Raw genomic sequence first — 12,262 nt, forward strand, 5'->3', positions numbered from 1 at the left:
ACTGCATCAAGTAAAATACCGCACGCCTCTGTGAAAATTAGCAATACTCTTCAACATAGCTCTATTTGTAAGGGAGTTCCACTGAATTCAGCGGGGTTCACTATCACTAAATGGGATTCAGGATTTCAGTGTTAACATAAGAGAGGATACTGAGCCTAAATACAGGGAGTCCTTGACTTATAACCACAATTGACCCCAAAATTTGCTGTTAAGTGAGATTTATTAAGGGGGTTTTGCCCCATTTTACGACCTTTCTTGCCACGAGTCTTTTATGACTCATGGACTTCAACTCCCAGAATTCCTCAGCCAGCATGGCTCAGCTTGGAAACCTCTCCCTTTTCCCTCAGCATGGCTGGCTCAGGAATTCTGGGAGTTGGAGTCATAAAAAAGCCAAGGTTGCCTACCCTTGACTTACATTTTAAATTGCTCTATTTGATTCTAATTTCATTTTAAAAAAGTATTTTATCCCAATTTCATTTTAAATGGTATTTTATGTCTATTTTATCCTGAATTATATTTTAACTAATTCCATTCTAAATTGTTTTTACTGCATTTTAGTATAACGTGTGTTTGGAACGCTGCACTTTGATATGGCCCATGGGCTAATCAATAAAGATTATTATTCAAGGAATTTTTTTCTACAGTGCTGTTGTAGCTTTGAACGGTCACTAAGCAATCTGTCGTTAATCGAAGACTACCTGTTTATTTTTTTCTCTTGCGGCTCCATTTTAATTGATTACCTCTCCATCCACTTTTTGCGAAACTACGGCATACTCTGGAAATACATTCTGAAGGATGCAGCTGCTACTAACAGCTGCACCCTGGTAGGAAGACCCCAGACATAAAAACACTTACCAATGATTAGTTCCTGTATGGGATCAAATGCAAAACAAGCCGACACGTTGTCGGAAATCCAGTGGATGATCTGTTAAAAACAGAAAACAAAATCTGATATCACTTGGGCAAGCCGTCACACCGTGTAAAAAGGGAGTTGGATTCCCTGTGATCTGAGGTCTCAGTTTAACGGAGGCTTCGTCACCTACTACTAATCGAGTGAAAAAAAAAAACCTTTTCATTTCATAACTGCCATGTACAGATTGTCCTCGACTGTCGCTGAGCCTGGAATTGCAGTCATTAAGTGTTGTTGTTGTTGTTAATTGCAAAGTCGTGTCCGACCCATCGCGACCCCATGGACAATGTTCCTCCAGGTCTTCCTGTCCTCTACCATCTTCTGGTGTCCATTTAAGTTCACACCTACTGCTTCAGGGACTCCATCCAGCCATCTCATTCTCTGTCGTCCCCTTCTTCTATTGCCCTCAATCTTTCCCAGCATCAGGCCGTTCTCCAGTGAGTCCTTCCTTCTCATTAGGTGGCCAAAGTATTTGAGTTTCAACCTCAGGATCTGGCCTTCTAAAGAGCAGTCGGAGTTGATCTCCTCTAGGACTGACCGGTTGGATCACCTTGCAGTCCAGGGGACTCGCAGGAGTCTTCTCCAGCACCATAGTTCAAAGGTCTCCATTCTTTGGCGCTCAGCCTTTCTTATGGTCCGACTTTCACAGCCATACATTGCAACTGGGAAAACCATGGCCTGGACTATACAATTGCTATTGCTATCTAAAACGTAGTGGCGCAGTGGTCAGAATGCGGAATTGCAAGGTTAACTCTGCCCAGTGTCAGGAGTTCAATCCCGACTAGTTCAAGGTTGACTCAGCCTTCCATCCTTCCGAGGTTGGTAAAAGGAGGACCCAGATTGTTGGGGGACAAGAGGCTGACTCTGTAAACCACTTAGGGAGGGCTGTAAAGCATGAAGCGGTATATAAGTCTAAGGGCTATTGCTATTCAGCTTAGAGTTCAGCTCCTTTTCTGATGTACCAAATTAACTGAGATTATCTTGCACCATGTGATAACTGGCAACTGACTTGATTAAAAAAAAAAAAACACAAAGAATCCAAAGTGTTTGCTATTTTATACACAACAATAAGTAGACACCGATTTTCGTCACACTACTATAGAGACACCCTCACTCACCTGGTTTTCTAACTCCATCGTGCTTCCCACATGCAGAAGGAGACAGTGCAAGGCTGCTAATTTGTCATTATCCGACTCGCTCTTCCACAGGAATTGGAGCAAGGCCTTTGGGTTCATTTCCACAGCAAATATTTTTCCCGTGCTGCGATCCCATATGCTCGATTTGGCCGGGGAAAAGACGGCGTCAGCGTTCAGTTGATTGATTTCTGCATCTTCACCTGAAGAAAAAACAAAAATGAGCCGAAGGATTTTAGAGATGGTTCGCTCACCGCAGGCTGAAACACAGGCTCTCTAGTTTGCTGGAAACGAACTATTTTTGTTAAAAAAATAAAATAAAGGTACCTGTTAGAAAGAAACTGTGGCACATGAGGTCAGGGTGCTGAGTATTCAGAAGATGTAGGAACTGTCCAGGTAAGTACACAGCCACGTAACAGCCTATTTGGGGATGAATGTTGTTATTTTTTTAACATAATCAATCAAAATGAAACAACACAAGATTGAGCTGTACGCCCTAGGTGCATTATTTATTCGGCCGTTGCGATGTTGACTGTGCAATCTCATTAAACGGTCCTGAAGGCAGGACAAGGAGCAACGGATGGAAACTAACCAAGGAGAGAAGCAACCTAGAACTAAGGAGAAACTTCCTGATGGTGAGAACAATTAATCAGTGGAACTGCTTGCCTCCAGAAGTGGTGAATGCTCCAACACTGGAAGTTTTTAAGAAGAGAGTGGACAGCCATTTGTCTGAAAGGGTATAGGGTTTCCTTCCTGAGCAGGGGGTTGGACTAGATGACCTCCAAGGTCCCTTCCAACTTTATTATGATTATGATTAAGAAGAAGAGACTGGACAGCCATTTGTCTGAAATGTATAGGGTTTCCTGCCTGAGCAGGGGGTTGGACTAGATGACCTCCAAGGTCCCTTCCAACATAATAATAATAATAATAATAATAATAATAATAATAATAGGAGGAGGAGGAAGGAGGAAGGAGGAAGGAGGGGAGGAGGAGGAGGAAGAAGAAGAAGAAGAAGAAGAAGAAGAAGAAGAAGAAGAAGAAGAAGAAGAAGAAGAAGAAGAAGAAGAAGAAGAAGAAGAAGACAAGATGCCATATCCAGTCTGAACATCTGGCTGACTGTGTGATGATGATGATGATGATGATGATGATGATGATGATGATGATAATAATAATAATAATAATAATAATAATAATAAAAAATCCTAGACTACAGGTAGTCCTTGACTTGAAACAGTTCATTTAGGGACCGTTCAAAGTTACAACAGCACTGAAAAAAGGGACTTGTGACGGTCTTTCATACTTAGGACCGTTGCAGCATCCTGAAGGTCATGTAATCAAAATTCAGATCTTGGCAACTGGCTCATATTTACGACGGTCGTAAATACGATCCCCTTTTATGACCTTTTGACAAGCAAAATCAATGGAGGAAGCCAGATTTCACTGAACAACCTGGTTATTAACTGAACAACTGCAGCGATTTCACTTAAGGCCTGTAGCAAGCCAGGTCGTAAAACGGGGGCCAAGCTCACTTAACCCGTGTCTCACTTAGCGACAGAAGTGTCGGGCTCAGTTGCAGCCGTACGTCGAGGGCTGTACCTTTATTCCTATTTCGTATTCAGGCAATGCAATTTGGCTCCCTTTGCGAAACGATTCTAATGTTGTGGGATGTTTCCACAGGAAGTAAAGCAGCTGAGGAATTCAAATGTTTTCCTTCTAGAAAAAGGCCAAGTCTTATGACTCTATATAGGCAATTAAAACTCTCTGTTTCTGCCAAGCAAGAAGGAAGCCAATTTTGAAATAGTTCGTTATTTGGCCAACCAGATTTAAGGGGTGTCGGGAAGAGATCACGACAGATCCCAGAGACAAAGGCAAAATAAAATACATTATGTTCCAGCTTTTCGGTAGAAATAGCTCCCGACTGCCTTCGATCAGAAGGGTCTTTCGTTCAGAGAAGCAGAAGAGGAAGAGGGGGGGGGGGGGTTAAATGATCAATTTACCAAGATCCAAAAAAACCAGCTCCTTCTTCATGTGTAGAGAATCCATTTCCTCTAAAGTGCTAGTATATGTTTTACTATAGCCTGCAAAGAGGAAAACATAAAGGTGCAGGTAATATAATTTCTTTCAATTCTATCTATCTATCTATCTATCTATCTATCTATCTATCTATCTATCTATCTATCTATCTATCTATCTATCTATCTATCATCTATCTATCTATCTATCATCTCTCTCTATATCTATCTATCTATCTATCTATCTATCTATCTATCTATCTATCTATCTATCTTTGGTTGTTCGAGTTTTCTCCCGCGTAAAATTGGAAGTGCCTTGGCGACATTTCGACGAAGTCCCATTCATCATCTTCAGGCTGGTGCTTTCAGCTTTGTGCTTCGAGCAGCAGAAATATATATATATTTCTAAAATTTGGATATATATACACCTTTGAAATGCATCCTTAAAAGTTTGGACAAAACATCCTAGGGCTGCAAAGTCATGCAAATGTATCAGGAAATAACTTCCCTTGAACATTTATGTATTTGTATCCCGCGTTTATTATTTTTGACCAATAACTCATGGTGGCGAACAGATCCTAGGCCCCTTTCTCCTCCTGTTTTCCCCACAACAACCCTCTGAGGTAGGCTGGGCTGAGATTGAGTGACTAGCCCAAAATAACTCAGCTGGCTTTCCTGGCTAAGGTGGGATTTGAACTCGCCGTCTCCTGCTTTCTAGCCTGGAGCCTTAACCGCTAGATCAGCGGTTCTCAACCTGTGGGTCGGGACCCCATTTCATGGGGGTCGCCAAACAACGCAGTCCGCCATTTTTTCCCCCTTTTCCTTAGCTGTGCTACTCCCTTTTATTCTATTGGCTTTTGAAAGCCAATAGAATAGACTCTCTTGAATAGAGTCTAATTCTATTGGCTTTCCAAAGCCAATAGGAATTGTCCAGGCTGTCTCTGCCCTGCTGAGCCCGCCAAAAGTCCCATTCTGCAAACAGTGTGCACCAGTTGAGTAGTCCTCGACTTACGACCGGTTGAGTAGTCCTCAACTTACGACCGGTTGGGGCTTGCGGCATTAAAAAGGTTGAGAACCACTGCGCTAGATCAAACTGCCTCTCCATTAATCATGAATCAATATAACATTCTGGCTAATTTTTAAAGAGAGAATATAATACTGCAGGCCACTTTAGTTGACTGTGTTCAGCAGGTCAGCGGTTCAAATCTCACCGGCTCAAGGTTGACTCAGCCTTCCATCCTTCCGGGGTAGGTAAAATGAGGACCCAGATTGTTGGGGGCAATGTAAATATATATATATATATATATATATATATATATATATATATATATATATATATATATATATATATATATATACATTGCTTACTGGTGTACACCGCTTAGAGAGTGCTTGCACTTAAAGCGGTATATAAGTCTCATAAATAAATAAACTTACCTTTGTGTAGGAAAGCTACAGAATATGTCACTTCTTTGGCATTTGTAGTGGCCAGGCTGTAACACAAACACAAGCTTCCTAGGAAGGAAAAATATTATTAAGAAACTGAAAATATGGAGTTTCCACTTTTTTTTTTTTTTTTGAGATTTTGAAGGAAGCAAGCATCCTTCTCTTGTACACAAACCTGTGTCGCTGGTAAAAATATGCACATCCAAAGACTTGGGTGTAACTTCTTGGTCTTGATAACAGCTATAATTCAAGTTCACAGATCTGGGAAGAGAAAACAGGAGATACTACTGCATCATCATCATCATCATCATCATAATGTTGGAAGGGACCCTGCAGGTCATCTACTTTACTGAAATATGTTCCATACTCTAAATAAATCAATAAACTGACATTCATAATCCTTGCGAAAGGAATCAATAGGGATGTCTGCAACACAAGTACACTGTTTCATTGTAAAGATGCTGATGCTGATGATAATAATAAAGTTGGAAGGGACCTTGGAGGTCATTTAGTCCAGCCCCCTGCTTATGCAGGAGAACATATATCATTTCAGACAAATGGCTGTCCAGTCTCTTCTTAAAAATCTCCAGTGTTGGAGCCTTCACTGTTTCTGGAGGCAGGTGGTTCCACTGGTTAATTGTTCTAACTGTCAGGAAATTTCTCCTAAGTTCTAGGTTGCTTCTCTCCTTGATTAGTTTCCATCCGTTGCTTCTTGTCCTGCCTTCAGGTGCTTTGGAGAATAGCTTGACTCCCTCTTCTTTGGGGCAGCCCCTGAGATATTGGAAGACTGCTATCATGTCCCCCTTCGTCCTTCTCTTCATTAAACTAGATGATTGATTTTAACTCAGTTTAACTATTTTGGAAGGATAGGCATACAGTCCCAACAACTCAAATGATTTGCAGAGGTGAGGTCCATTAGCAACATGCAAACTGCCCAGCAGTGTAGATTAGCTATCCCTGATTATAATGATACAGCTATGATGGGTTGAAACGCTTATGCAGAATTCTCCTTACACCTATTTGTAAATATGTACCATCTAGGTGTATTTTCTTGTCTTTCTAGGTCCTTTTAGAGCAGGGGTCTTCAAGCTCGGCCCTTTGATGACTTGTGGACTTCAACTCCCAGAATTCCTCAGCCATCATGGCTGGCTGAGGAATTCTGGGAGTTGGAAGTCCACAAGTCATCAAAGGGCCAAGTTTGAAGACCCCTGTTTTAGAGGATTGCGGGGTGTCCCCCCCATTTTTATATATTTTTTCAATTTTTTTTAAAAAATGTATTTACTGTATTACATTCACAGAAGCAAAGAGAAATCCCCCCCCCCGTAAACTCACTTTAATCTTATGTCAGCCACAGAAATCTCTAAAGGTGCTTCGAGCTGTTTAAAAAACAAAAAGAGATATGAGGATTTTGCAAGCAACACTATTTCTGTTGAACACAGAACATCAACCCCAAAGAGTCACAATAAGAATAAAACCAGTTGTACAGTGCCTCCTACTGGTCAATACATAATATAACGTTTCTAGGCTTTACATTATGCTCTCTGCTCCTGGTTTGAGATACCCTTTACTTTTGGAAGTGTTGATTTGTTAAAGGAGGCAGGTTACATGTGTTTAATAACCAGCGTGCACTGAAATACACAAGGAGTAGATGTTAAGTTCACATATACTGCACTAAACCATGATGTAAATTTGCTTGCTTCCAAATAATGTCAGAATGCAATCAAATGTGGCTTATTTAAATTTTCTTTAAGCCTATATATATGCGATTTTTGTTTACGATTCAAAAATAGATATTATCCTTTTCATTCATCATCACCCCAAAAAAACACCTCCACATAGTTTAACATTACTTTCAATATATAAAACCTCCAGGAGAACTTACTATTAGTTTAAAGTCTTTATTGGGGTAAAATTGGATGCAATTTAATGTGTCCCGTTCTTCCTACAATAAAAAAAAACATAATATTAACAGAGACTGAAGTTTGATCTGTGGAGGTAAACATCCTGGCTCCAGAAAATCTAAGTTATTATTATTATTATTTTTAATTGCAAATGAAAGTTTCTCAACAGATTCTTCACGGTGGACCAAAAAAAGGGGGGGGGAAGAATAATTGATTTGCATCTTTTCTTTTGCAACTTTGAGCTCTCCCTGATCAGACAATGCAAAATTAAGGTTTTCGTTAAGAGGAGAGTCAACAAATGCAGACTGTAGCTACAAGTTATTATTATGGCATATCCAACTGAATACAGGTAGTCCGTGACTTACAAGAGTTTCTTTAGTGACCATTCAAAATTACAAAACCACAATACACCTTTGGTATTATGAATTAACCAACCGTATATTTCATTCGCGAGAAAAATCCTTTGGTTTTTAGTTACAATAGCTTTAATTACTAACTTTGATGGTATCTGGAAAAACAAATCTTATTATTTTAGCGCATGGATCCGTTTTCTATCAAGACATCAGATTCTGACACGAAACAGCATAATTTTCATTCAGAGGAAAACCAAAATCAAAGGTAAGATAAGGAAGGATGAAAGAAACAATGTCATTTACAAAATCAATTTGCAATCAGTTCTACGTGGGACAAACCTCACGTCAATTAAAAAACAGGATCCACGAACACTGGCTGGCAGTCAAATGCCACAATCACAATCAAATGCCTGGCTGAGGAATTCTGGGAGGGGCCTTCAAACTTGGCCCTTTCATGACTGGTGGACTTCAACTCCCAGAATTCCTTAGCCAGCAGGCCTGGCTGAGGAATTCTGGGAGTTGAAGTTCACCAGTCATAAAAGGGCAAGGTTTGAAGACCCCCACTCTATATCATCATAAACCAGATTTTTTTTTAATCCCACTTTTATTATTGTTATAAATAACTCATGGTGACAAATGTGCCTAATATTTCTTCCTCCTCTTTTCCCTACAAAAACAACCCTGTGAGGTGGGTTAGGCTGAGAGGGAGGGACTAGCTCCAAGTCACCCAATCAGCTTTCATGCCTAAAGTGAGACTAGAACTCAGCGTCTCCAGGCTTCTTGCCTGACCAAATGGGTTAACAATTTATGTTATAGTTCTGGAGCCAATTTTGTAACTGGCCTCGGAATTTCAGTATGTTTTTTTTAAAAAAAATATTTCTTGTAACAAGGGAGAGCAAGATTATTATTATTTTTCTCCTGAAGAGTCTTCCAGGTATGACTTCAATCTCCTGTAGGTTAAGAGCTCCACATCATTTTAAGATGGGGGTCAAACTGCTGCTATCAAATAACCCACCACTCATAAGACTAAGCGAACTATATGATCAAGAAAACACAAACGTTTTCACGTTTTTTCACCTTTGTGACAATATAGAAGAGTCTTTGTTCTCGCATGTCCCACTGGGACCAAATCAGATCATCGACAATTCTCTCCTTCGAAAGCCGGCTCGAAGTTTCAATCGTCTAAAAGGGAAGGAAAAGAGCACCGTTCCAGCAGAGAAATAGTACGACGTCATGTCATACAAAGAAGACAGAATAAATAGGACTGGAAGGGACCTTGGAGGTCCTCTAGTCCAGCCCTCTGCTCCAAAAAGAAACTCTATTCCATTCTGGAGAATGGCTGTCCAGACTCTTCTTGAAAAACTCCAGTATGGAGCACGCAAAACTTCTGGAGGCAAGTGGTTCCACTGATTAACTTTTCTCACTATCAGGACATTTCTCCTTAGTTCTAGGTTAGATCTCTCTTTAATAAGATTCCACCCATTGCTTCTTGCCCTGCCCTCAGTTGCTTTGGATAATAGGTTAGAATAGAATAGAATAGAATAAGGAATAGAGTAGAATAGAGTAGAATAGAGTAGAATAGAATAGAATAGAATAGAATAGAATAGAATAGAATAGAATAGAATAGAACAGAACAGAACAGAACAGAACAGAATAATGGAATGAAGAATAGAATAGAATGGAATGAAGAATAGAATAGAATGGAATGGAACGGAACAGAACAGAACAGAATAGAGCTGGAAGGGACCTTGGAGGTCTTCTAGTCCAGCTCCCTGCTCAAGCAGGAGAACCTATTCCATCTCAGCCAAGTGACTGTCCAGTCTCTTCTTAAAAACCTCCAGTGATGGAGTGCCCACGATTTCTGGCGGTGAGCTGTTCCACTGGTTACTTGTCCTCACTGTCAGGAAGTTTCTCCTTAATTCCAGGTTGCTTCTCTCTTGGGTCAGTTTCTACCCGTTGCTTCTTGTCCTGCCTTCAAGAATAGCTTGACTCCCTCTTCTTTGGGGCAGCCCCTCAAATGCTGGAAGACTGTTATCACGTCACCCTAGTCCTTCTCTTTGATAGACTAGACATATCTAGTTCCCTCAATCATTCATCGTATGGTTTAGCCTGCAGATCTCTGATCATCTTTGTTGCTCTTCTCTGCACTCTTTCTCAGATCTCAACAGCTTGTATTGTGTTGGCAATGAGTTTCATCTTACCTTGTAATAATTCATCAAAAATCACACCAGATCTCTGCCCAGGTAATTATTTTCTACATCTTGAAATACGACATTTAGGACAAAACTGGGGCATTTTTCACTCTGCCCGATCTCATTTCAGCCCCAACAAAAAAAGCATAAAAGGGCAGAAAATTAAAACATACCACCCGGTCTCCTTCTTTGACAGTTCTGACGTCCAATTTTTCAGCATCTTAAGAAAGATAAATACAATTTTAGGCGACAGGTGTCAAGGTACGGAGCATCAGGTAGATTGAACGTGATTTAACAAATCTATATATTTGTTCGTTTCTGTTATCAGGGTTCAAAGGAGAGGCTGAAGGGGCAAATAACATGTAGCGACAAAATAATACTAATACTAATAGAATAGACCTGGAAGGGACCTTGGAGGTCTTCTAGTCCAGCCCCCTGCTCAAGCAGGAGAACCTATACCATCTTAGACAGGTGATTGTCCAGTCTCTTCTTGAAATCTCCAGTGATGGAGCACCCACGATTTCTGGTGGCAAGCTGTTCCACTGGTCAATTGTCCTGTTATTCCAGGTTGCTTCTCTGATTAGTTTCCAACCATTCTTTCTTGTCCTGCCCTCTGGTGCTTTGGAGAATAATTTGACCCCCTCTTCTTTGTGGCAGCCCTTCAAATACTGGAACACTGCTATCAAGTCACCCCGATTTTATTTTGGTTAATTCAGCAGAATACAATTATTTGAAGAAGTCATCCCATTTACTCCTGTCCATAAACTCTGTCATTCTGAATAAAGGTGGAAAAAAACAAGGGGAACAACATGCAGGCAGCATTTCCTGTAGGCAGTTCTGATATGTATGTGTGTTGGTGTTCCTATTGCCTTTTAACACGCTAAAGCTAGAATCTGCCCAAGGAACTTGCAACCAGAATGCAGAACTAAAAGCACTTACATTTATCTTCTGAAATGAGTAGGAGGCAACTACTTGACAACGAGGTTTCATCTGCAACGGGATATAGAAACTGAAAAAAAAGAATTGTTCAGAGATTAAAAAAATATATTATGGTTTGCCCCCGGCATCACATAAGGGAGACTCATAATTGGATCTTATTAACATAACTTGTTATTTGAGAGACTGCCTTCACCCAACTATATCTGCCTGTCCCATCAGATCCAGAAGTAATAGTATATTTGTTGCTCGGGGTTCAGCTGTGGGGTTTTGTTAATGCTCTCTGTGTGTGGCTATTTCCTTGCAGATGTTTCATTACCAGACTAGGTAACAGCATCAGTGGCGATGATGTAACTTGGTTTGGTGATGAAACATCGGCAAGAGAACAACCAACTCAGAGAGCACCAAGATCCCACAGTCCTCCTCTCCTCCTCCTGTGTGTAAGTGGAGGACCACCGGTACAAGGTTGCTTATTAGGCTTAGTAATGAAAGAATTACAAAGACGCAAGGCCCTTTAGCGCTTTCTAGCATGCTACTAGCGTACAAATAATTTTCGAATCTGGAGGGGGGAAAAAATTAATAAAAACCACTTACTTGTACTCTGACCCAGCTATCCACAGCCTTCAAAACTTTCACATTATTAAGCGGGTGAATTTCAATGAGCAAGGTCAGACATTTAGGAACTGGAATAATAAAGAAAAAAAACAACAAAGAAGAGAATGTTAATCCATCATTCAGTGAGTTTGCGAAGTCCATTTAAGGGCGTTGAGGTCATTTGAGTACCTGTTTGAAATAGGAGTCTTTTCTCTTCCTGGACGGTCCGAAGAAAACTGATGGCTGATTTAAAAACAAAAAACAAAAAACAAGATATTGAAAATATAAGAACTGGATCACCCTCAAAGCCGACACCAGCCAGAGCATAGAACAACTCAAAGAAGCAAAGCAAAGAAGTGGGGCAGATGGGGAGAGATCTGGTCCACAGAATCACCAAGCATTGATTATTTGACTAGACGTTTTGTTGAAGAAAAGTTCAACAAAAGTAACGGTTCTGCACGCGTGCCTGGCTGAGGAATTCTGGGAGTTGAAGTCCACAAGTCATGAAAGGGCCAAGTTTGAAGACCCCTTCCAGAATTCCTCAGCCAGCGTGCCTGGCTGAAGAATTCTGGGAACTGAAATCCACAAGTCATCAAAGGGCCAAGTTTGAAGACCCCTGTCTTAAATCTAACAAACAAACTGGAGGCTGGCTGAGGAATTCTGGGAGTTGAAGTGAAGTCCCCTTCTGGGAGGAATTCTGGGAGTTGAAGTCCACAAGTCACAAAAGGGTCAAATCTGAAGACCCTTCCCAGAATTCCTCAGCCAGGCACGCTGGCTGAGGAATT

General features: G+C 40.8%; 1 protein-coding gene across 5 annotated transcripts in view; it reads right to left on the reverse strand.

Annotated features, from left to right (window-relative positions):
* The window catches only part of LOC120317325 (gamma-secretase activating protein), a 45,934-nt gene that overhangs the window by 25,732 nt on the left and 7,940 nt on the right, over positions 1-12,262 (reverse strand). For all 5 annotated transcript variants that reach the window (XM_039363837.1, XM_039363836.1, XM_039363839.1 and 2 more), the window contains exons 5-17: positions 11,667-11,720; positions 11,478-11,566; positions 10,887-10,956; positions 10,121-10,167; positions 8,833-8,937; positions 7,384-7,443; positions 6,834-6,877; positions 5,677-5,762; positions 5,493-5,570; positions 4,041-4,121; positions 2,371-2,463; positions 2,029-2,246; positions 856-925 (exon numbers count right to left, since the gene is read on the reverse strand). In XM_039363837.1, the coding sequence (XP_039219771.1) occupies positions 856-925; positions 2,029-2,246; positions 2,371-2,463; positions 4,041-4,121; positions 5,493-5,570; positions 5,677-5,762; positions 6,834-6,877; positions 7,384-7,443; positions 8,833-8,937; positions 10,121-10,167; positions 10,887-10,956; positions 11,478-11,566; positions 11,667-11,720 (1,095 nt within the window). The remainder of the gene's footprint in view (positions 1-855; positions 926-2,028; positions 2,247-2,370; positions 2,464-4,040; positions 4,122-5,492; positions 5,571-5,676; positions 5,763-6,833; positions 6,878-7,383; positions 7,444-8,832; positions 8,938-10,120; positions 10,168-10,886; positions 10,957-11,477; positions 11,567-11,666; positions 11,721-12,262) is intronic.

The sequence above is a fragment of the Crotalus tigris genome, unplaced genomic scaffold (assembly GCF_016545835.1).
Source record: "Crotalus tigris isolate CLP2741 ecotype Arizona unplaced genomic scaffold, ASM1654583v1 scf7180000019599.1365583, whole genome shotgun sequence".
Lineage (NCBI taxonomy): Eukaryota > Metazoa > Chordata > Lepidosauria > Squamata > Viperidae > Crotalus > Crotalus tigris.